Source organism: Oncorhynchus nerka, linkage group LG6 (genome assembly GCF_034236695.1).
Source record: "Oncorhynchus nerka isolate Pitt River linkage group LG6, Oner_Uvic_2.0, whole genome shotgun sequence".
Lineage (NCBI taxonomy): Eukaryota > Metazoa > Chordata > Actinopteri > Salmoniformes > Salmonidae > Oncorhynchus > Oncorhynchus nerka.
The window spans coordinates 60,397,903-60,424,026 of NC_088401.1; the positions used below are offsets into that span (position 1 = coordinate 60,397,903).

General features: G+C 43.9%; 1 protein-coding gene across 1 annotated transcript in view; it reads right to left on the reverse strand.

Annotated features, from left to right (window-relative positions):
* Positions 1-12,890: 12,890 nt before the first annotated feature.
* The window catches only part of LOC115130795 (TBC1 domain family member 9B-like), a 47,917-nt gene continuing 34,683 nt past the window's right edge, over positions 12,891-26,124 (reverse strand). Inside the window, 8 exon segments of the mRNA XM_029662240.2 lie at positions 12,891-15,735; positions 15,833-15,924; positions 18,447-18,506; positions 19,244-19,294; positions 19,747-19,815; positions 20,176-20,241; positions 20,480-20,720; positions 21,200-21,268. Coding sequence (XP_029518100.2) covers positions 15,103-15,735; positions 15,833-15,924; positions 18,447-18,506; positions 19,244-19,294; positions 19,747-19,815; positions 20,176-20,241; positions 20,480-20,720; positions 21,200-21,268 — 1,281 coding nt within the window. The 3' untranslated portion in view covers positions 12,891-15,102.

The window sequence follows — 26,124 nt, forward strand, 5'->3', positions numbered from 1 at the left end:
ATATTTTTGTTCAGTATAATTCGCTTGGCATGAGTCATGAGCTGTGTTCGAATACTCATTCTAACCGTACTATTTGTGATGTGAATTGAGTATATAGTATGCATATTGGTCATAGTATGGATATAGTTAGTATGCCAAAAGTTCCCGCCCGGATGACGTACTAAATTCGCCAAAATGTTAAGTATACATGCAGAGGACACTATTTCCGTACTTTAGGGCCCATAAGGCAATTCTTCAGGAAATGGGCTTCACATAGTCTTCAGATTTTAAGAAAATGGTGGAAAATATGCAGCCGAAGTACAAAGAGAGCAGATACAAATTCAGTATGACAAAATGTTAAGACAATGTTGAGCAACGTAATAAAGTAATGACTTTTCAAATAAGTTACCTTACACATTGTTGGCTGATAATTTGTTAGCTATGCTGCCCTTACGAACCACATAGCATATCATTACAGCAGTACCAGTATGTTGTTAGTTGACTACTTATACATAAAACTTGCCAGTATGTTACCTATAGACCAACTAACTACCCATCGTTAATTGACTTGATTATTCCCGTAATTCTTAGCTAAATGGTATAGTCGTTGTGCGTTCTCAATCGACATTCTGGCACTTTCAAATCAAATCAAATTTTATTTGTCACATACACATGGTTAGCAGATGTTAATGCGAGTGTAGCGAAATGCTTGTGCTTCTAGTTCCGACAATGCAGTAATAACCAACAAGTAATCTAACTAACAATTCCAAAACTACTGTCTTATACACAGTGTAAGGGGATAAAGAATATGTACATAAAGATATATGAATGAGTGATGGTACAGAGCAGCATAGGCAAGATACAGTAGATGGTATCGAGTACAGTATATACATATGAGATGAGTATGTAAACAAAGTGGCATAGTTAAAGTGGCTAGTGATACATGTATTACATAAGGATGCAGTCGATGATATAGAGTACAGTATATACGTATGCATATGAGATGAATAATGTAGGGTATGTAATATTATATTAGGTAGCATTGTTTAAAGTGGCTAGTGATATATTTTACATCATTTCCCATCAATTCCCATTATTAAAGTGGCTGGAGTTGAGTCAGTGTCAGTGTGTTGGCAGCAGCCACTCAATGTTAGTGGTGGCTGTTTAACAGTCTGATGGCCTTGAGATAGAAGCTGTTTTTCAGTCTCTCGGTCCCAGCTTTGATGCACCTGTACTGACCTCGCCTTCTGGATGATAGCGGGGTGAACAGGCAGTGGCTCGGGTGGTTGTTGTCCTTGATGATATTTATGGCCTTCCTGTAACATCGGGTGGTGTAGGTGTCCTGGAGGGAAGGTAGTTTGCCCCCGGTAATGCGTTGTGCAGACCTCACTACCCTCTGGAGAGCCTTACGGTTGAGGGCGGAGCAGTTGCCGTACCAGGCGGTGATACAGCCCGCCAGGATGCTCTCGATTGTGCATCTGTAGAAGTTTGTGAGTGCTTTTGGTGACAAGCCGAATTTCTTCAGCCTCCTGAGGTTGAAGAGGCGCTGCTGCGCCTTCTTCACGATGCTGTCTGTGTGAGTGGACCAATTCAGTTTGTCTGTGATGTGTATGCCGAGGAACTTAAAACTTGCTACCCTCTCCACTACTGTTCCATCGATGTGGATAGGGGGGTGTTCCTTCTGCTGTTTCCTGAAGTCCACAATCATCTCCTTAGTTTTGTTGACATTGAGTGTGAGGTTATTTTCCTGACACCACACTCCGAGGGCCCTCACCTCCTCCCTGTAGGCCGTCTCGTCGTTGGTAATCAAGCCTACCACTGTTGTGTCGTCCGCAAACTTGATGATTGAGTTGGAGGCGTGCGTGGCCACGCAGTCGTGGGTGAACAGGGAGTACAGGAGAGGGCTCAGAACACACCCTTGTGGGGCCCCAGTGTTGAGGATCAGCGGGGTGGAGATGTTGTTGCCTACCCTCACCACCTGGGGGCGGCCCGTCAGGATGTCCAGTACCCAGTTGCACAGGGCGGGGTCGAGACCCAGGGTCTCGAGCTTGATGACGAGCTTGGAGGGTACTATGGTGTTGAATGCCCGAGCTGTAGTCGATGAACAGCATTCTCACATAGGTATTCCTCTTGTCCAGATGGGTTAGGGCAGTGTGCAGTGTGGTTGAGATTGCATCGTCTGTGGACCTATTTGGGCGGTAAGCAAATTGGAGTGGGTCTAGGGTGTCAGGTAGGGTGGAGGTGATATGGTCCTTGACTAGTCTCTCAAAGCACTTCATGATGACGGAAGTGAGTGCTACGGGGCGGTAGTCGTTTAGCTCAATTACCTTAGCTTTCTTGGGAACAGGAACAATGGTGGCCCTCTTGAAGCATGTGGGAACAGCAGACTGGTATAGGGATTGATTGAATATGTCCGTAAACACACCGGCCAGCTGGTCTGCGCATGCTCTGAGGGCGCGGCTGGGGATGCCGTCTGGGCCTGCAGCCTTGCGAGGGTTAACACGTTTAAATGTCTTACTCACCTCGGCTGCAGTGAAGGAGAGTCCGCATGTTTTCGTTGCAGGCCATGTCAGTGGCACTGTATTGTCCTCAAAGCGGGCAAAAAAGTTATTTAGTCTGCCTGGGAGCAAGACATCCTGGTCCGTGACTGGGCTGGTTTTCTTCTTGTAGTCCGTGATTAGACTGTTAAACAGCCACCACTAACATTGAGTGGCTGCTGCCAACACACTGTCATTGACACTGACCCAACTCCAGCCACTTTAATAATGGGAATTGATGGGAAATGTTGTAAATATATCACTAGCCACTTTAAACAATGCTACCTTATATAATGTTACTTACCCTACATTATTCATCTCATATGCATACGTATATACTGTACTCTACATCATCGACTGCATCCTTATGTAATACATGTATCACTAGCCACTTTAACTATGCCACTTTGTTTACTTTGTCTACATTCTCATCTCATATGTATACACTGTACTCGATACCATCTACTGTATGCTGCTCTGTACCATCACTCATTCATATATCCTTATGTACATATTCTTTATCCCCTTACACTGTGTATAAGACAGTAGTTTTGGAATTGTTAGTTAGATTACTTGTTGGTTATTACTGCATTGTCGGAACTAGAAGCACAAGCATTTCGCTACACTCGCATTAACATCTGCTAACCATGTGTATGTGACAAATAAAATTTGATTTGATTGACTGTAGACCCTGCCACATGCCTCTTGTGTCTGAGCCGTTGAATTGAGATTCTACTTTGTCTCTGTACTGACGCTTAGCTTGTTTGATAGCCTTGCGGAGGGAATAGCTGCACTGTTTGTATTCGGTCATGTTACCAGTCACCTTGCCCTGATTAAAAGCAGTGGTTCACGCTTTCAGTTTCACGCGAATGCTGCCATCGATCCACGGTTTCTGGTTAGGGAATGTTTTAATCGTTGCTATGGGAACGACATCTTCAACGTACGTTCTAATGAACTCGCACACCGAATCCGCGTATTCATCAATATTGTTATCTGACGCAATACGAAACATATCCCAGTCCACGTGATGGAAGCAGTCTTTGAGTGTGGAGTCAGCTTGGTCGGACCAGCGTTGGACAGACCTCAGCGTGGGAGCTTCTTTTTTTAGTTTCTGTTTGTAGGCAGGGATCAACAAAATGGAGTCGTGGTCAGCTTTTCCGAAAGGGGGGCGGGGCAGGGCCTTATATGCGTCGCGGAAGTTAGAGTAACAATGATCCAAGGTTTTTCCAGCCCTGGTTGCGCAATCAATATGCTGATAAAATTTAGGGAGTCTTGTTTCCAGATTATCCTTGTTAAAATCCCCAGCTACAATGAATGCAGCCTCCGGATAAATGGATTCCAGTTTGCAAAGAGTCAAATAAAGTTCGTTCAGAGCCATCGATGTGTCTGCTTGGGGGGGGGGGGTATATACGGCTGTGATTATAATCGAAGAGAATTCTCTTGGTAGATAATGCGGTCGATATTTGATTGTGAGGAATTCTAAATCAGGTGAACAGAAGGATTTGAGTTCCTGTATGTTTCTTTCATCACACCATGTCTCGTTAGCAATAAGGCATACGCCCCCGCCCCTCTTCTTACCAGAAAGATGTTTGTTTCTGTCGGCGCGATGCGTGGAGAAACCCGCTGGCTGCACCGCCTCCGATAGCGTCTCTCCAGTGAGCCATGTTTCCGTGAAGCAAAGAACGTTACAGTCTCTGATGTCCTTCTGGAATGCTACCCTTGCTCGGATTTCATCAACCTTGTTGTCAAGAGACTGGACATTGGCGAGAAGAATGCTAGGGAGTGGTGCACGATGTGCCCGTCTCCGGAGTCTGACCAGAAGACCGCCTCGTTTCCCTATTTTTCGGAGTCGTTTTTTTGGGTCGCTGCATGGGATCCATTCCGTTGTCCTGTTTGAAAGGCAGAACACAGGATCCGCGTCGCGAAAATCATATTCTTGGTCGTACTGATGGTGAGTTGACGCTGATCTTATATTCAGTAGTTCTTCTCGACTGTATGTAATGAAACCTAAGATGACCTGGGGTACTAATGTAAGAAATAACACGTAAAAAAACAAAATAAATGCATAAATTCGTAAATTCGCCGTAAATTCGCTCTGGCTATCTACTCAGATTTCAGAGCACTCTCCTATAAGTGTACCAGAGCACAGAATAATTAATTTATGAGTGCTCAACACCAGTTGAATATGGGTGGTTTCAGCAAACATCGGCAAAAAAGCGTAATTCAATTGTTGCCAGCTGTAAAGTCACCAACGCTCTGGATAACATGAAAACCACCTAACCAGCTCTGCTAGTGGAGTAAAATGGTCAAGAGTGGTCTCATGTGCCTGGAAGTAGCTAACAAGCTAGCCAACATCAGCTTGGGTGCTTGACTGCCATTGGAAGACCAGAATGCTCAAATCAATCCTACTCCTCGGCCTGAGCATCCAGTGCGCTCCGAGAGCAAAACACTCTAAATTTACAAAACGGACAATGCTGTGAATTTACGAGCTCACTCTGGCACTCCAGGTTGAATTTAGAACCCACCCGAAGTGGTAAAATATGTAACTAGTCATTTGTTATGCTAACTAGATAGCAAGAGGTTGCATAGCAAAAGCATCAACTTCCGTTAGATTGGCAAAGAGCTAGTACGTTCAATCAACTGAAAGGATACTGTTAGTTTACAGTATACTAAAATTAACTAATATATACTATATACTCATTAAGTATGTTAGTATGGGTATTCGAACACAGCTATGGACATATATACTATATACTCATTAAGTATGTAGTATACAGTATGTTAGTATGGGTATTCGAACACAGCTATGGACATATATACTATATATTCATTAAGTATGTAGTATACAGTATGTTAGTATGGGTATTCGAACACAGCTATGGACATACCTGACATTTCTGTTGTCTTAGAGATGGTTCCTGTCTTTGTAAACATTCTCTTCCTCAACCTCTTCTCTGCAGGTATTTACTCCTGAGACTCCCATTAGCCTCTTCTGCCTACAGGAATACAGTCATTTTGAACTGTAAATGTTTTCTTATGGCTACTACCCTAAACTAAGCATGAGAATGCAAGACAAGTTCAGGCCTAGCGCTATAATCCTTTGTGCTCGACAGCCGGTGCCTACGTTCAATTGACTGGGACGTGTCAAAAACATGCGTTTGATGAACAATAACAATGGTGTGAACTCACATTCTGGTCATTACACTCCTGAGCTTTGTCAACCAGCTCTTACTGAGCCACTTCCACCTCCTCCCTAGCACAAATAATAAACAGAGACATAGCATACAGCGATATCATCTTGGCAAACATTTTTCGCCGCACCTGGAAATTAAACTAGGGAAGACACTGACACATACAGGTCACGTGTGTCCAAGTCTTCTGACATATTTCCCTCCAACACTTGTATAACAGAAGAGCGTTCTCTCTCCGCCTGGCATTGAGCTTCTGAACATGACGTCTACAATCCACTCCAGAGCTACGTCCAAACTCCTGGAAAGGTTACACAAAACAATTTTTTTGCAAATAATTTACAACATGTTTGCCAACTGTGTGGTCTGAATAAATCATTAGCTAGCTGGTTTACCTTGATGACAGACTGCTTTTCCCCACACAGCTTGCCAGCCTAAGCTTGCATTTGTTTAGCTCATTTTAACCCGAAATCAATGGAGCAAATATTTACACATGCAACGCATACAAGCTAGCTAGTAGCAACTTGAAAACTTTTGTTACCTGTTGCACTTGGTAGATTTGGCATAAACAGCATCTTAGGACATTACATTCCTGAACCATGTGCTTTGTTTTAGTTGTAGTAGTTAAACGATAAGCTTGAGATGCTGTTATTTTCCCGGGAATGTTTTTCAAAACTGTCGAAAGAGGAAGTTGTTCAATCTTAAGTCATTACAGCCCATATGCATGTGTTCTTATTCATTTTCAATGGAAGGGATCGGAGTGGCGGCGCAAACGTGGCGTGGGAGGCTATGGAAATGTTTAGCTCCTCCAATAGTGTGCAACTGAGTGGTTCCCATGATGAATTTGATGCTCAGAAATGCAATAGTGTCCAACTGCAGCCCACAATTCTGAGTGATCCTGCATGTGGGTATCCCATTTGGATCCTTTATGAACAAACCCCCTTGAGCATCCCATTGGTTCCTTCATGAACCCCACACACACCTTCTATTAGCCAATAACAACACATTGAATAACAGACTTACTGCATGGAACAGATGGTCCAAAACAAAATCAAAAGGATGTTTGTTCTGAAGTGTCAGAGATAAGAAAGATCAGGAAGAAAATATATATATTTTTTGCATGTATTTATCCCCATATTTTAGGCACTAAACTATCCTATATATACTTCCATACTTGTTTTTTTCTGAAAGTACTGGTACCAGTTGAGTCTTGTGAGGCAAAACGGAGAACACCATTGAGTTTGTTAGTGTCTCAGCATTCAATAGACTGGTCATAGTTTGTAGGCCAAACCGTTTGGACGCTACAGACGTTTTCGTGAGAACACCAATTTTCGGGATGTCTCATGGTCTGACAAAGGGCAATATCGGCGGATGTCGTAATTGAGACGCAGCCCATGCAACAAACACATCTCTAGTTTAAACAGACAGTTTTTGATGGGGATTTCTACAATGCTTTTAATTAGATTTATGCAGGGGTATGACCATTTTAGGCCAAGGGTTAAACATTAAGAAACAGTCTGGGTTTTTACCGCTACTCTGCCCACCCCTAAAGTAGACACGCCCCTTTCTCTGGAAATGACCAGAAGAGTGCAATTGCAGCCGCAATTCGGGGTGGTCCTACATGTGGGATTTAACCCCCCCCCCCCGCTCGACTATCCCATTGGTTCCTAAATGAACATCCGCTTTTTATACTTCTATTGTTTTTTATTATTTTTGAGTTACGACAGGCGGGGGTGATCCAGTAGAGTAGGTGGCATTAATGCACAATAACGTTGGATGCCACAGTATAAGCCCGGTGTGGGCAACGGTAGCTATCTAGCCGTACACCGGTAGACAGTGTCCTTCGTCTTTCCCTGTCAGGAACTGTTTTCCCGCAGTTCTGTTAGCGTTCAGGGCAGGTGTTCGGCAGGCGGGAGCATTGGACACTTTGTGCTAATTTAACCAGCTAGTCCTAAAACTCTGGTACACAGCAGGCGGGAGTTTTGGAAATGACAGAGAATGTGGTCTGTCATGCATAGAAGAGAAAATGTGCCAGGCAAATACCTAGGGATAAGCACAGGAATGGCGATAGGTAGGAAACTGATTCAGTGTGGTGGATTGAGGAGAGGGCATGCCTTATATTATAAAGTCAATGGGACATATCGTGTATGACAAAAGGGCAATCGGAGTTGTCCATGATAAGGTTACAGTCAGCTTAAATCTGACACGAGTCTACATGCCGTTGAACTGTATGTATGTGTATGTGTTGAGCTGTCAGGCTCTGTATTCATATTTCTTCTAACTTACACTACTGGTCAAAAACTCCTACTCATTCAAGGGGTTATTTACTTTTACTATTTTCTACATTGTTGAATAATAGTGAAGACATTAAAACGATGAAATAACACATATTGAATCATGTTGTAACCAAAAAAAGTGTTAAACAAACCAGAATATATTTTCTATAGTCACCCTTGGCTTGATGACAGCTTTGTACATTTTCTCAACCAGCTTCACCTGGAATGATTTTCCAACAGTGTTGAAGGAGTTCCCACATGTGCTAGGCACTTGTTGACTGCTTTTCCTTCACTTTGCAGTCCAACTCATCTCATCCTTCTTGGTCAAATAGGCCTTATACAGCCTGGAGGTGTGTTGGGTCATTGTCCTGTTGAAAAACAAATTATAGTCCCACTAAGCCCAAACCAGATGGGATGGCGTATCTCTACAGAATGCTGTGGTAGCCATGCTGGTTAAGTGTGCCTTGAATTCTAAATAAATGACAGACAGTGTCACCAGTAAAGCACCCCCACACCACCTCCATGCTTTACGGTGAGAAATACACATGCGGAGATCATCCGTTCACCCACACCGTGTCTCACAAAGACACAGTGGTTGAAACTAAAAATCTCCAATTTGGACTCTAGACCGATGGACACATTTCCACCAGTCTAATGTCCATTGCTCATGTTTATTGGCCCAAGCAAGTCTCTTCTTCTTATTGGTGTCCTTTAGTAGAGGTTTCTGTGCAGCAATTTGACCATGAAGGCCTGATTCACAGTCTCCTCTGAACAGTTGATATGTGTCTGTTACTTGAACTCTGAAGCATTTATTTGGGCTGCAATTTCTGATGTTGGTAACTACAATGAACTTATCCTCTACAGCAGAGGTAACTCTGGGTCTTCCATTTCTGTGGCGGTCCTCATGAGAGCCAGTTTCATCATACCGCTTTATCGTTTTTGCGACTGCACTTGAAGAAACTTCCACAGTTCCTGAAATTTTCCAGGTGTAATTATTTGTAAAGTAATGGAGAGTCTTCTCTTTAGTATTTGAGCTGTTCTTTCCATAATATGGACTTGGTCTTTTACCAAATAGGGCTATCTTCTGTATACCACCCCTACCTTGACACAACTGATTGGCTCAAACGCAATTAAGAATTTTAAGAAATTCCACAAATTAACTTTTAATTAGACACACCTGTTAATTGAAATGCATTCCAGGTGACTACCTCATGAAGCTGGTTGAGAGAATGCCAAGAGTGTGCAAAGCTGTCATCAAAGCAAAGGGTGGCTATTTGAAGAATCTCAAATATAAAATATATTTGGACTTGTTTAACACTTCTTTGCTTACTACATGATTCCATGTGTTATTTCATAGTTTTGATGTCTTCATTATTATTCTACAATGTAGAAAATAGTAAAATAAAGAAAAACCCTTGAATGAGTAGGCATTCAAAAACATTTGAATGGTAGTGTACATGTAATGACTTTAATGTACATTGTCATGTGCGGAATGCAGCCTACTATCATTGCAGAAAGCCTGAAGTTATTTCTGAACTTTGTAGACCTGTTGCATGTAGAATCACAAGAGTTGTTCAATAATAATACTGTCTAGACTAGGACTAGTCTACGATACTAAAATGTAATTGAAGTTCAGACATTTTCAGAGCAGGTATCAGCAGTCTGCCTATTGATACTTGAATAGCCAACGTAAGACACCGGTGCATGTTTTAACCTCCTTTTCATGATAGGCGTAACCGCAGATCACCTTCGATGAATCCCGGTTTCAACTGTACCGGGCCGATGGCAGACAGCGTGTATGGTGTTGTGTGGGCAAGCGGTTTGCTGATGTCATTGTTGTCAACAGAGTGCCCTATAATGGTGGTGGGGTATGACAGATTTTTACCTTGTCAGCTCGGGGATTCGATCTAGCAACCTTTCGGTTACTGGCCCAACACTCTAACCACTAGGCTACTTGCTGCCACAGCTAGTACTTGGTTGCACAGCCTTTAGCCAAGATAACTGCAGACAAACACTTTATAGCCATCAATGAGCTTGCTGCACCTTTCTACTGGCAATTTGGTGCACTTTTCAGCAGCAAACTGCTCTAATTCTTCAATGCTTGAGGGGTGCCCTCCACCAACTGCTGTTTTTTAACCCCCCCTTTTTCCTCCCTAATTTCGTGATATCCAATTGCGATCCAATTACGTTATTGTCTCATCGCTGCAACTGCCCAATGGGTTCGGGAGGGGTGAAGGTCAAGTCATGGAAGGTCAAGTCATGGGTACTCCCAAACATGAACCGCCAAACTGCGCTTTATAACAACCGCCCGCTTAACCCGGAAGCCAGCCGCACCAATGTGTTGGAGGAAATACAGTTCAACTGACGACCGAAGTCAAACTGCGGGCATCCTGCCTGCCACAAGGAGTCGCTAGAGCGCGATGAGCCAAGTAAAGCCTCCACTAACCCGAACGATGCTGGGCCAGTTGTGCCCTCCCCTATGGGACCCCAGGTCACAGCTGGTTGTGACACAGACTGGGATCAAACTCGCGTCTGTAGTGATGCCTTAAGCACTTCGATGCATTGCCTTAGACCGCTGCACCACTCGGGAGGCCCCGACATAGGTATATGGACACTTCGCTGGCCACTCCAGAACGGTCCAGCACGTTCTTAACCATTGTTGGGTGCTTTTTTATGTGGGTTTGGGGTCATTGTCCTGTTGGAAGACCCACATCTTTCAATGGAGAACCAATTTTTGGACACTGGGTTGAACATTGGACGACAAAACACCTGATAATCTGCTGATTTAATGATGCCTTTAGTACGTTCAAGGCCCCCAGTACCAGAGGCAGCAAAGCAACCCTACAGCATTATCAAACTTGATTGTAGGGAGGGTGTTATTTTCATTGAATGCTTCATTTGGTCATTAGCCCTGATCTACACTGCTCAAAAAAATAAAGGGAACACTTAAACAACACAATGTAACTCCAAGTCAATCACACTTCTGTGAAATCTTAACTGTCCACTTAGGAAGCAACACTGATTGACAATAAATTTCACATGCTGTTGGGCAAATGGAATAGACAACAGGTGGAAATTATAGGCAATTAGCAAGACACCCCCAATAAAAGGAGTGGTTCTGCAGGTGGTGACCACAGACCACTTCTCAGTTCCTATGCTTCCTGGCTGATGTTTTGCTCACTTTTGATTGCTGGCGGTGCTTTCACTATAGTGGTAGCATGAGACGGAGTCTACAACCCACACAAGTGGCTCAGGTAGTGCAGCTCATCCAGGATGGCACATCAATGCGAGCTGTGGCAAGAAGGTTTGCTGTGTCTGTCAGCGTAGTGTCCAGAGCATGGAGGCGCTACCAGGAGACAGGCCAGTACATCAGGAGACGTGGAGGAGGCCGTAGGAGGGCAACAACCCAGCAGCAGGACCGCTACCTCCGCCTTTGTGCAAGGAGGAGCAGGAGGAGCACTGCTAGAGCCCTGCAAAATTACCTCCAGCAGGCCACAAATGTGCATGTGTCTGCTCAAACGGTCAGAAACAGACTCCATGAAGGTGGTATGAGGGCCCGACGTCCACAGGTGGGGGTTGTGCTTACAGCCCAACACCATATGCAGGACGTTTGGCATTTGCAAGAGAACACCAAGATTGGCAAATTCGCCACTGGCGCACTGTGCTCTTCACAGATGAAAGCAGGTTCACACTGAGCACATGTGACAGACGAGTCTGGAGACGCCGTGGAGAACGTTCTGCTGCCTGCAACATCCTCCAGCATGACCGGTTTGGCGGTGGGTCAGTCATGGTGTAGGGTGGCATTTCTTTGGGGGGCCGCACAGCCCTCCATGTGCTCGCCAGAGGTAGCCTGACTGCCATTAGGTACCGAGATGAGATCCTCAGACCCCTTGTGAGACCATATACTGGTGCGGTTGGCCCTGGGTTCCTCCTAATGCAAGACAATGCTAGACCTCATGTGGCTGGAGTGTGTCAGCAGTTCCTGCAAGAGGAAGGCATTGATGCTATGGACTGGCCCGCCCATTCCCCAGACCTGAATCCAATTGAGCACATCTGGGACACCATGTCTCACTCCATCCACCAACGCCACGTTGCACCACAGACTGTCCAGGAGTTGGCAGATGCTTTAGTCCAGGTCTGGGAGGAGATCCCTCAGGAGACCATACGCCACCTCATCAGGAGCATGCCCAGGCGTTGTAGGGAGGTCATACAGGCACATGGAGGCCACACACACACTACTGAGCCTCATTTAGACTTGTTTTAAGGACATTACATCAAAGTTGGATCAGCCTGTAGTGTGGTTTTCCACTTTTGAGTGTGACTCCAAATCCATACCTCCATGGGTTGATACATTTGATTTCCATTGATAATTTTTGTGTGATTTTGTTGTCAGCACATTCAACTATGTAAAGAAAAAAGTATTTAATAAGAATATTTTATTCATTCAGATCTAGTATGTTATTTTAGTGTTCCCTTTATTTTTTTGAGCAGTGTATATTGCCAAAGAACAGTAATTTAGTTTCATTGGTCCACAGAACATTTCCCCCAGGATTTACGTTTATTTAGGTGGGGTTTTAAGAAGTTAAAATCAGGCTTTCTTGTCTCCTTCAGCAGTGGGGTATTCCTACGTTTACCAATGACAGTGACTGTGTTGCCAGTGACCCCTCCAAACTTCCATCCTACTTTTGTCTTTAGACGCAGACCTGAACCTTGCCCAGATGGGGAGATAGCAGCATGTACGTCTGCTCTGTGGGGTCCTCTAAGGATCTGACAGGGAACAGCAAGGACTACACTGAGCTCATAGTGCTGAGTGAGTGGCTCTTATCCTCTCAGGGCCTCCATTGATCCCCCTCACATGCCTGCATTTTGCACCACCACCCATCCATCCTATGCCAAAACAAACAAACACGTTATTCCATTCACTATTTGTATTTAGTACACAACATAGCACAGTACTGATCAAAGAATTTAAAATGCAAGTTTGTGAATAAATAAATCTGTTACATGAATACAGTAATGACATTATAGCTATAGGTGGATAAACAGACTTGCAACGGCCACATAGGCTATCCTAGAACCAAAAAGGATCCCAAACCGCTTCCTCATTCTTTGTTTTCACATTTAGAAAGTAGTCTGCAAGGTAAACAAGTACAATTAGTCATTTTCATTATACATCAGAAACATAGGCAAGTGCAAAGCAAATAATATACAAAGAGTGAGACAGGGTTTGTGTGCAAAAAAAGATAGAAAAACAACATATAATTGAATTAAATGGTACTTTGGTGTTTTAGGCCAAATAACACTGTGATAAATTTACCTTGGGGTATAAAACAATTATCTTACAAAGAGACGATAAACTTGGTATGTAATGCTACAACCAACACCGGACTGTTGTGTTTCGTTATGCACAATGGGCCAGCCAGACAACCTTTTACTACAGTCTGGTTTTAGTGTTACAGAAGAACATTTGTGAGATTAGAATTGAACAGCGGCAGCACATTTCTCAGCTGATAACCAGACCTGTCTGGATAGCCATAGAGGAAACAAACTGTGAGGAGCCAATAGCCTTGTCTAACAATCCCTAACTCCTATTTACTACTCTAGTGTCTGAAGTAACTAGATAGGTGTGAGAAATATTCCAGACAATCCCCAAACCTCATCCGGACTGGAGCCATTGTTTACATCTGTCCAGTCCCTTCCGAAGTAGGGGAGCTGAATGGTTTAAAAGGGCTTGTTAAAAGATACTTTTTTCTGGTAAAACATTAAAGATAGCTGTTGACGAAAGAGGGCATTAAGCATTCTGTAGAATTGCCTGTGTAAAATATCTGTGACCAATGTGGGTTTGTAGTAAATCAAAATACTGCGTACAAAGCATCTCTTTTTTACATTTACAAGCTTTGAACAGAAGATACTACGAATATGATATGCAGCAATTTACAGGTTGACACCTACAGGCGTGATGGATAATCCAACAAAAAGCCTTACATGACATTAAGCAAATATTTCTAGACTGAAATGTAATTGCAATCAGTAAAAAAATTGTAGTTGCTTGTTTTCAGTAAACCATCAGGAAGTGTTTCCTTACTGCTATTCTGAAACGACAGAAGTGCATTGCAGGGGTATCCATCGAACACTTACTTACAGGTGTTCAATTTACCTCGGCCCGAATACATAGATAAAACTGACAGTTAGGCCTAGTAACTGTAATGGTATTAGTATTTCTGTAATGGTTATAGTATTTATGTTGGTAAAACAATACTTGAGGTAATTTGATGAATGAACAGTCTAATCAGGCCCTAGTAAGTTACGAGTGGCAGGCAAGTCACCCAATGAGAGAAGCTCCATGCTTATCTGAAGGCTGCAGATTCATTGACGGTTAGTTAAGACTGCTGAATTGGGACTAATAAAACAAGTACTGGCCAGAGAACCGACTGGTTACGCCAACGTTCTTCCTAAGAAAAAACTACATAAAACAAAAACAAGCTCTTTCCAAAAAAATCTAACATCCAGTTTAGTCTTTTTTTTTTTTAAGGCAAGGCTTTCTTTCTTTAGTTTGAGACAGCTGTGGATTTCACAGACACACAAACGTATACATGTCTCATATACAGGTCTTATATTTAAAGGCATTTATCCACAGCTTTGATTGTGGTCCGCAGAGTGCAGAGAAGCAACAGAAAGGGCACAGGGATAGATACAATAATACAGTTGAGTACCAACATCCTACCCTTGGATTAGCCACTACGCTCCAAGGCCCGGTTTTCCAGATCAATATTAAAGCTTAGTCCTGGAATAGAAAGCATGATCAATGGAGAATCTATATTTTGAATGTGCTTTTTAGTCTAGTTACAGGCTTAGGTGGAATGCGGTTCTGGGAAACCAGCCCTAAATGTTTTGGGTCATGTGGCTTTTATCAAAAGGTAGGATCCGTTGGGCAGACTCTGGAGTATTTTGTTTCAATAGATATATTTCCTATATACACACACATCTGGTTCTGTATAAGGATGACAATCACAACAGAGATACAAGTCTAGAGCTCCCTGTGAAATGGTAGTGAGGCAAGGAGCAACAGTAACTTGAGTAGGACAGTGATGGGTTTCCCCTACGGGTGAGAAGTGAGGTGAGTCAGGTTGAGAGCTGGGCCAATTCGTGGTCGCTTGACGAGCTCACCTGCCTTTCCACTCTCCTTTGCATCTTACAGATAGCCATCCTTGCCTGAATGTCTCCCTTCTTCTCAAAGTAGTCCACCAGGGGCGGCTCGGTGAGCATCGACGCCAGCACCTGCTCAAAGGTGATGGACCAATCGCCGTCCAATATACTTCCCCGCCGCTGCTGGTCGCAGGCGCAGCCAATCAGGACTGTGTCGTCGGCGATGTCCTCACACTGCAGAGAACCTGTGCTCACCATGGAGTAGGACGAGACCGACGTGTCATCCTTCACTTCTTCGTCCGACGTCTGCTGAGGCGGCGTTTCCAGCTGGGCCTCCGCCAAGGCCCTGCAGACCAGGGACTGCCCTGAGCTGCTCTCCCCGTTCGGCTCCTCTTTTTCGGGTTGGAGCAGTTCAGCGGCGGGGGCGGGAGCCTGGGCGTTGATGGTGTCAGTTGGTTTGTTGGCGCCGTTGTTGGTGAACTTCTTGCCCACCTCTCCGATGCGCAGCAGCAGGCTGGCCACAGTGGCGATGGCGTGGTAGAGCTCCTGCTCCAGTGGGTCCTCGCTGAACATGTTGTACAGGGTCTTACACAGCTCTATGAACTGCTCCTGTAGGGGACACACACAGGGGATCAGGCAGAAATGGCTTCTCTAAGTGTGTATGAGTGGTCAAGTTATGGTCATCTCTCAGTAATGTTGCATGTACCTGGTTCATCCTGCGAAGGTCTTTAATGGTCTCCTTCTTGGGCTCATTCTCCATGGCCCACATCCGCAGGTAGTACTTATAGTCCTTCACCTCTGAAACAGATATCACAATATTACACTGGATGCAGTGCCTTTAGAAAGTATTCATACCCCTGGACTTATTCCATATTTTGTTGTGTTACAGCCTGAATTTAAAATTGATGCAATAGATTTTTCTCACCCATCTAAACACAATATTCCATAATAACAAAGTGAAAACATATCTTTAAAAATGACTGCAAATGTATTGAAAATGAAATACAGAAATATATAATTCACAAGTATTCACACCCGAGTCAATACTTTGGAAAAGCACCTTCGGTGGCGATTACAGCTTTGAGTCGTCTTTGGTATGTCTGTATCAGCTTTACACATCTGGATTTTGGAATTTTCTCACATTCTTCCTCAGATTTTCTCAGGCTCTGTTAGTTTAGATGGGGAGCGGCAGTGAACAGCAATCTTCAAGTCTTTCCACAGATTTTTAGTGGGATTCGTCTGAGCTTTGGCTGGGCCACTCAATGGCTTTCAAATTCTTGTTCTGAAGCCATTCCAGCATCGCATTGGCTGTAAATCTTCACTGTAGAGACTTGTCCTTCTTGCAGGTTCTCCCATCTCAGCCAAGGAACTCTGTAGTTCTGTCCCCTCCCTGACCAAAGTCCTTCTTGCCCGGTTGCTCAGTTTGGTCAGATGGCGAGCTCTAGGTAGGCTGGGTAGTTCCATATCTCCCAATGATGGAGTTCACTATGCTCTTGGAAACTTTCAACACTCTAGAAATTGTTTTATTCTCTTCCCCAGATGTAGGCCTCATCACAATTGTCGGAGATCTACGGACAGTTCCTTGGACTTCAAGCTATAGTTTCCGCTCTGACATGAACTGTCAAATTTGGGACCTTATATAGACAGGCATGTTTCTTTCTAAATCATGTCCAAACAATTTAATTGGCCACAGACTCCAAACAAGTTGTATTGACATCTCAAGAATGATCAAAGAAAATTGGAGCTCCGGAGCTCAATTTAGAGCGTCATAGCAAAGAGGTGTGAATCCTGATGTAAATCATTTTCAACAAATTTGCAAACATTTCTAAAAACATGTTTTACTTTGTCATTATGGGGTATTGCGTGTAGATGGGTAAGAAAAACAAATGTAATAGCTAACCTGGAGTCCAATCAATGAAACGAGATTAGAGATGTTGGTTAGAGCTGCCCTGCCCTATAAAAATTTAAAAAAACTCACAAAATTTGAGTTTGCTATTCACAAGAAGCATTGTCTGATGTGAACCATGCCTTGAACAAAATAGATATCAGAATACCTAATAATTGTTGACTTGCATAAAGCTGGAAAGGGTTACAAAAGTATCTCTAAAAGCCTTGATGTTCATCAGTCCACGGTAAGACAAATTGTCTATAAATGGAGAAAGTTCAGCACTGTTGCTACTCTCCATAGGAGTGGCCGTCCTGCTAAGATGACTGCAAGAGCACAGCGCAGAATGCTCAATGAGGTTAAGACGAATCCTAGAGTGGCAGCTTAAGACTTACAGTAATCTCTGGAACATGATAACATCTGACGAGTCTACAATACGTGAAACACTAAACAAGAATGGTGTTCATGGGAGAACACCACGGAAGAAGCCACTGCTGTCCAAAGAAAACATTGCTGCACGTCTGAAATTTGCAAAAGAGCACCCGGATGTTCCACAGTGCTACTGGCAAAATATTCTGTGGACAGATGAAACTAAAGTTGAGTTATTTGGGAGGAACACACAACACTGTGTGGAAAAAAACAGTAAAACCTCATCCTCACTGTAAAGTATGGTGGAGGGAGAATCATGGTTTTGGCTGCCTCGGGGTCTGGACAGCTTGCTATCATTGATGGGAAAATGAATTCCCAAGTTTATCAAGACATTTTGCAGGAGAATGTGAGGCTATCTGTCCGCCAATCGAAGCTCAACAGAAGTTGGGTGATGCAACAGGACAACGACCCAAAATACAAGTAAACCAACAACAGAATTGCTTCAAAAGAAGAAAATCCTGATCTCAACCTGTTTTGAGATCCTGTGGCATGACCTCAAGAGAGCGGTTCACACCAGACATCCCAAGAATATTGCTGAACTGAAACAGTTTTGAAAACAAAAATGGTCCAAAATTCCTCCTGACCGTTGTGCAGGTCTGATCCGCAACTACAAAAAATGTTTGGTTGAGGTTATTGCTGCAAAAAGGAGGGTCAACCAGTTATTAAATCAAAGGGTTCACATACTTTTCCCATCCACACTAAGTTCAATAAAGACATGAAAATGTATAATTGTTTGTGTGTTAGTGTAAGCAGACTGTGTTTATCTATTGTTATGACAAGTTCATGCAGAAATCCAGGTAATTCCATAGGGCTCACATACTTTTTCTTGCCACTGTACATTTTGAATTCAGGCTATTACACAACAAAATGTAAGTCAAGGGGTATGAATGCTTTCTGAAGGCACTGTATGCATAGCAATACCGTTTGAATCCTGCAGAGGGCAGGACAAGGAAGAAGACCAGTACTGTAGAAAGGTCATTAATATTGGCAGGGGAGTGAGGCTCACCTTTCTTCTCCTCTGTATCTCCGCTTCCCAATGCGTCCTCAGCCTCTTTCACCTCCTCTCCTGCAGACAGAGTAAACCACCATCATCACCATGCCCACTAATCAGACCATCCACACCAGTGTACACACTACACATTGACAAGTAGGAAAGTGGGTTATCTAGACAGGGGTTGGGAGGAGGGGGGTCTTTCCAGTGGAAGATGATTGTGCTAGTGTGTGAGACATCCACTTAACAGAAGATGAGGTGAGTCAACTAGCCCCCAGATGCTAGGTGGGTAACAGGCAGGGAGGTGAATCAACTAGCCCCCAAATGCTAAGAGGGTAACAGGCAGGGAGGTGAGTCAACTAGCCCCCAGATGCTAGGAGGGTAACAGGCAGGGAGGTGAGTCAACTAGCCCCCAGATGCTAGGAGGGTAACAGGCAGGGAAGTGAGTCAACTAGCCCCCAGATGCTAGGAGGGTAACAGGCAAGGATGGAAGATATGGATACCACAGCAGATATATACAGGGGGAAAGCGATGCGATGTCATTCACACCTGGACCGGAACGTACCAAAGAGAGCCCAGAGTGGACTGTACCAAGTGGACAGGGAGAGTAAATTAAAGGGGGGGGAGTACTACAAAGAGCATTTTGATCAAGGGTCTCCACTCTGTATAAAGATAGTTGTGTAATCTGCTGGTATGATGTCACTGAGTGTGCTATACCACATGAGATTGACTATTCCCCCTCAATACAGTGTGGCCACCATTTTGTTGATCAAAAGTGTCTTTGTGACAAAGAGATTTACAGAGAGACAAACCTGAGGTCACTTCCTGCACCAGGAAGTCCAGATCAGACAGGAAGGGAGGTTCTGGAGCAGTGAGAAGGAAACGGAACCACATGGAGAGAGGACAGACATGAGAGAAAGAATTAAAGAGAGAGAGATAGATAAAGAGCAAGATGAGGAGATTAAGACAAAGTGAGAAGGGAGGAAGGTGAGACGGAGGAAAGCGGGCGGGTGGAGAAAGAGGGAGGCAGGGAGGAGAGGATCAAACGATAGGAAGATGAGAATACACATTCAGTTAAGTCAGTAGTAGGAATCAGTTTTCAATGCACAGACACATGCAAGGGACCAGGACCACTCATTGCCTCAAGCAAAAAAAACAAGAAAAATCGAACCAACATGTCAAATATCACATGGAAATTGTGAGCAAACTACAGAATGAAAGATGGTTCACACGTGTGTGTTTTCCCTCCTGAGGGATTATGTTACGTTTATGTCAACAGCAGTATGTTTATGTCAACATCAATGTGTGTGTGTACCCTGTGGAGTGTCATCAGTGAAGAACTGTGTAGCTTCCAGTGCCGACTCGGCCTCCTCTGGACACAATGCTGTAAGAGAGACAAGAAGTATGTTCGCCCCAGTATGTATTATCCTAACACACACACACACACACAAATCATACCCACACACACACACACACAAATCATACCCACAAGCACGCACGTGCACATACTTCATTCAAAACTGCTCAATTGTTCCCATTCTATAACATTATAGTAACACACCCACAGACACGAACACAATTCTTCCATCACGCATATACATGGTGCCTGTCCCTTTAAAAAAAAAAACACACCACCCAAAGCACAGGGCCACAAGATTGTGCTGATTCACTACAACTGTGTTTGAGGGAAAAACATGTGTGTGAAGCTAATTAGTGAGACAGAGTTGTGTTTTCCCCTGCTTACCTGGCGGCAGGTGAAGATTGTACAGTAACTTGAGTTTCTCTGTCATGTCTCCGTGGTACATCCCACCTTTTGGGAGACACGTGGTGGGTCAGTGGGATCCATGCTGACTAATCGTAAAATCACTACCAGCCAATTAAGCAGTGAGATTTATCCTGCTACAAACTAGCACATAACTGATCTCGAAAATATCTCAGAACACCAGCTACACAACCCCGACCCCTCCTCCCGACACATCCATGTTTAATATAGAAATCAGTTCATATTTTCAACGGAAAGTTGCGATTCTCTACTTCTTCAAACTCACTCAGACCCGTGACAAACTCCTTGAAGTTGATGAGGCCGTCCTTGTTCATGTCCAGCAGGCGGAAGAGGCGTGCGGCCAGCGTGGCGGTGTGCGTCCCACAGAGCCAGGTTCCCAGGGCCCCGAACAGCTGGCAGAATTGTCCCAGGTCAATGCGGTACTGCTCCAGGTAGGGCAGGCTGGGGTCGTGGCGCTCCGCCGCTGTGGTGCTGGCCCCCCAGTAGCAGCTCATTATGTGCTTGGCCTGCCATGGGGAAGGGAAGTGGGATGCAGCTCAGAGGTGGTACTGGCTGATTGAGACATTGAATGGAGAGTGCAAATGGTGCTTGACAGTTGAGACATTTGATCTATTGACAATGGCTTGATAATGATGGTTTTGGTGCCAGCTTTCAGTTTAAAAAAATACAAAATGTTTTGTCACATATACTGGATAGGTGCAGTGAAATGTGTTGTCTTACACTTGTTTGGGACATGAGCCACAACTTGTTTTGTTCTCGGTCTATTGATAATGCTTACAAAACACATACCGTGTGACAGCTGTGTGACTTGTCATCACAACCATGACCAGCATCACACAACAAAAACTTATTTACCACCCACCACACTAAGTTGACACGCCTGAGTTAAGAACAACATTGATAACAGAGAAAACTAAATGTTCAAAACCACTGCTGGTTAATGATGTAAAAAGCCGTAGGAACGATAATAACGATGATTTGTTACCTTGAGGTGAACATAGAGTTCCTCTAGCTCCTCGATACTGAAGGCTGAGTCTGTCATGATGGCTCTTACCTGTGGATAGACACACAGCTCTACATCAGACAGAGAAATACCTCTGGCTACAGCATATTAAGTGGGCACTGTATGACTTAAGTATGCACATGTTTTTGTTCCAACCTTAATATAACCTATTCAATACCTCATATCCACAATTGATCACTATTAAAATGATTATTTGGGATTTTGGCAATGAGGCCCTTTATTTACTTCCCCAGAGTCAGATGAACTTGTGGAATTTCTCTCTCTCTCTGTGTCCAATATTAAGGAAGTTAGTGGTAGTTTCGCGAGGTAATGCTAACTAGCGTTAGCCCAATTACTGGAAGTTTATGTGTATCTGCTAGCATTTTGGCCTAATTGCCAAAATCTCAAAGTATCCATTAAATGTAAAACATTTTTTTACTTGAACCTTTATTCAACTAGGCAAGTCAGTTAAGAACACATTCCTATTTACAATGACGACCTACCGGGGAACAGGTAACTAACCAACTAATTAACTTCCTTGTACAGGGGAAGAACGACAGATTTTTATCTTGTTAGCTCGGGGAGTTAATCCAGCAACCGTACGGTTCCTGCCCCAACGCTCTAACCACTAGGCTACCTGCCGGCCCATGGGACTCCCAATGACGTCCAGTTGAGATACAGCCTGAATTCGAACCAGGGTGTCTATAAATCAAATCAAATTGTATTTGTCACATACACATGGTTAGCAGATGTTAATGCGAGTGTAGCGAAATGCTTGTGCTTCTAGTTCCGACAATGCAGTAATAACCAACGAGTAATCTAACCTATCAATTCCACAACTACTACCTTATACACACAAGTGTAAAGGGATAAAGAATATGTACATAAAGATATACAGTGGGACAAAAAAGTATTTAGTCAGCCACCAATTGTGCAAGTTCTCCCACTTAAAAATATGAGAGAGGCCTGTAATTTTCATCATAGGTACACTTGCTCTCTAGTAAACTTCAGACAGGCCTGGACATGTACTGGCTTAAGCAGGGGGACATGTCTGGCACTGCAGGATTTGAGTCCCTGGCGGCGTAGTGTGTTACTGATGGTAGGCTTTGTTACTTTGGTCTCAGCTCTCTGCAGGTCATTCACTAGGTCCCCCCGTGTGGTTCTGGGATTTTTGCTCACTGTTCTTGTGATCATTTTGACCCCACGGGGTGAGATCTTGCGTTGAGCCCCAGATCGAGGGAGATTATCAGTGGTCTTGTATGTCTTCCATTTCCTAATAATTGCTCCCACAGTTGATTTCTTCAAACCAAGCTGCTTACCTATTGCAGATTCAGTCTTCCCAGCCTGGTGCAGGTCTACAATTTTGTTTCTGGTGTCCTTTGACAGCTCTTTGGTCTTGGCCATAGTGGAGTTTGGAGTGTGACTGTTTGAGGTTGTGGACAGGTGTCTTTTATACTGATAACAAGTTCAAACAGGTGACATTAATACAGGTAACGAGTGGAGGACAGAGGAGCCTCTTAAAGAAGAAGTTACAGGTTTGTGAGAGCCAGAAATCTTGCTTGTTTGTAGGTGACCAAATACTTATTTTCCACCATAATTTGCAAATAAATTCATTCACAATCCTACAATGTGATTTTCTGGATTTATTTTTCTCATTTTGTCTGTCATAGTTGAAGTGTACCTATGATGAAAATTACAGGCCTCTCTCATATTTTTAAGTGGGAGAACTTGCACAATTGGTGGCTGACTAAATACTTTTTTGCCCCACTGTATGAATGAGTGATGGAACAGAACGGCACAAGCAAGATGCAGTAGATGGTATCGAGTACAGTATATACATATGAGATGAGTAATGTAGGGTATGTAAACATTATATTAAGTGGCATTGTTTAAAGTGGCTAGTGATACATTTTTTACATCAATTCCCATTATTAAAGTGGCTGGAGTTGAGTCAGTGTGTTGGCAGCAGCCACTCAATGTTAGTGGTGGCTGTTTAACAGTCTGATGGCCTTGAGATAGAAGCTGTTTTTCAGTCTCTCGGTCCCTGCTTTCATGCACCTGTACTGACCTCGCCTTCTGGATGATAGCGGGGTGAACAGGCAGTGGCTCGGGTGGTTGTTGTCCTTGATGATCTTTATGGCCTTCCTGTGACATCGGGTGGTGTTGGTGTCTTTGAGGGCAGGGAGTTTGCCCCCGGTGATGCGTTGTGCAGACCTCACTACCCTCTGGAGAGCCTTACGGTTGTGGGTGGAGCAGTTGCCATACCAGGCGGTGATACAGCCCAACAGGATGCTCACGATTGTGCCTCTGTAGAAGTTTGTGAGTGCTTTTGGTGACCAGCCGAATTTCTTCTGCCTCCTGAGGTGCTGCTGCGCCTTCTTCACAACGCTGTCTGTGTGGGTGGACCAATTCAGTTTGTCCGTGATGTGTACGCCGAGGAACTTAAAACTTACTACCCTCTCCACTACTGTCCCGTCGATGTGTTTCCTGAAGTCCACAATCATCTCCTTTGTTTTGTTGACGTTGAGTGTGAGGTTATTTTCCTGACACCACACTCCGAGGGCCCTCACCTCCTCACTGTAGGCCGTCTCGTCGTTGTTGGTAATCAAGCCTACCACTGTAGTGTCGTACGCAAACTTGATGATCGAGTTGGAGACGTGCATGCCCATGCAGTCGTGGGTGAACAGGGAGTACAGGAGAAGGCTCAGAACGCACCCTTGTGGGGCCCCAGTGTTGAGGATCAGCGGGGTGGAGATGTTGTTGCCTACCCTCACCACCTGGGGGCGGCCCGTCAGGAAGTCCAGTACCCAGTTGCACAGTGCGGGGTCGAGACCCAGGGTCTCGAGCTTGATGACAAGTTTGGAGGGTACTATGGTGTTAAATGCTGAGCTGTAGTCGATGAACAGCATTCTCACATGGGTATTCCTCTTGTCCAGATGGGTTAGGGCAGTGTGGTTGCGATTGCGTCGTCTGTGGACCTATTGGGGCGGCAAGCAAATTGGAGTGGGTCTAGGGTGTCAGGTAGGGTGGAGGTGATATGGTCCTTGACTAGTCTCTCAAAGTACTTAATGATAACGGAAGTGAGTGCTACGGGGCGGTAGTGACGCCTCTAGCACTGAGATGCAGTGCCGTAGACTGCTGCGCCACTCGTGAGCCCCCTTAAAGTTTGGAATGAATAACCTAATCCAGAGATATTTACACAGAGCATACCAAACATTAGGAACACCTTCCTAATATTGAGATGCACCCCCTTTTGCCCTCAGAACAGCCTCAATTTGGTCAGGGCATGGACTCTCCAAGGTGCCGAAAGCGTTCCACTGGGTTGCTGGCCCATGTTGACGCCAATGCTTTCCACAGTTGTGTCAAGTTGGCTGGATGTCCTTTTGGTGGTGGACCATTCATGATACTCACAGGAAACTATTGAGCGTTGCAGTTCTTGACACAAACCGGTGCGCCTGGCACCTACTACCATACCCCATTCAATGGCACACATACACAATCCAAGTCTCAATTGTCCCAAGGCTTAAAAATCCTTCTGTAACCACTTCCACTGATTGAAGTGGATTTAATAAGCGATATCAAATAAGGGATTTTAGCTTTCACCTGGTCAGTCTCTCATGGAAAGAGAGGGTGTTCCCTCAGTGTATGGAGAGTTGGGCCAATGTGGTTTCTGTCTGAACGTTCCAAGAGCACCACTTTCTCCTCCATAACCATTGCTAAGTGATAATTGACACGTCTGCGTTATGCTGTTTATTTCTGAACGTTTTTAAAACATATGAAGATGTCCAGTGAAAGCAGATACGGTTGAAGTTGGAAGTTTACATACACCTTAGCCAAATACATTTAAACTCAGTGTTTCACAATTCCTGACATTTAATCGTGGTAAAAATGCCCTGTCTTAGGTCAGTTAGGATCACCATTTTATTTTAAGAATGTGAAATGTCAGAATAATAATAGAGAGAATGATTTATTTCAGCTTTTGATTTCTTTCATCACATTCCCAGTGGGTCAGACGTTTACATACACTCAATTCGTTTTTGGTAGCATTGCCTTTCAATTGTTTAACTTGGGTCAAATGTTTCAGGTAGCATTCCACAATAAGTTGGGTGAATTTTGGCCCATTCTTCCTGACAGAGCTGGTGTAACTGAGTCAGGTTTGTAGGCCTCCTTGCTCATACAAGCTTTTTCGGTTCTGCCCACACATTTTCTATAGGATTGAGGTCAGGGCTTTGTGACGGCCACTCCAATACCTTGACTTTGCTGTCTTTAAGCCATTTTGCCACAACTCTGGAAGTATGCTTGGGGTCATTGTCCATTTGGAAGACCCATTTGCGACCAAGCTTTAACTTCCTGACTGATGTCTTGAGATGTTGCTTCAATATATCCACAATTGCCCTCCCTCATGATGCCATCTATTTTGTGAAGTGCACCAGTCCCTCCTGCAGCAAAGCACCCCCACAACATGATGCTATAGTCCTATAATTCCTATAATAACTACAACCTAAAACTTCTTGCCTGGGAATATTGAAGACTCCTGTTAAAAGGAACCACCAGCTTTCATATGTTCTCATGTTCTGAGCAAGGAACTTAAACGTTAGCTTTTTTACATTGCAATATGTGCCCTTTTACTTTCTTCTCCAACACTTTGTTTTTGCATTATTTAATCCAAATTGAACATGTTTTATTATTTATTTGAGGCTAAATTGATTTTATTGATGTATTATATTATGTTAAAATAAGTGTTCATTCAGTATTGTTGTAATTGTAATTATTACAAATACATTTAAAACAAAATCGTCCGATTAATCGGTATCGGCATTTTTTGGGTCCTCCAATAATCGGTATCGGCATTAAAATCATAATTGGTCGACCTCTACTTCAGGCGTTTGGAAATTGCCCCCAAGGAT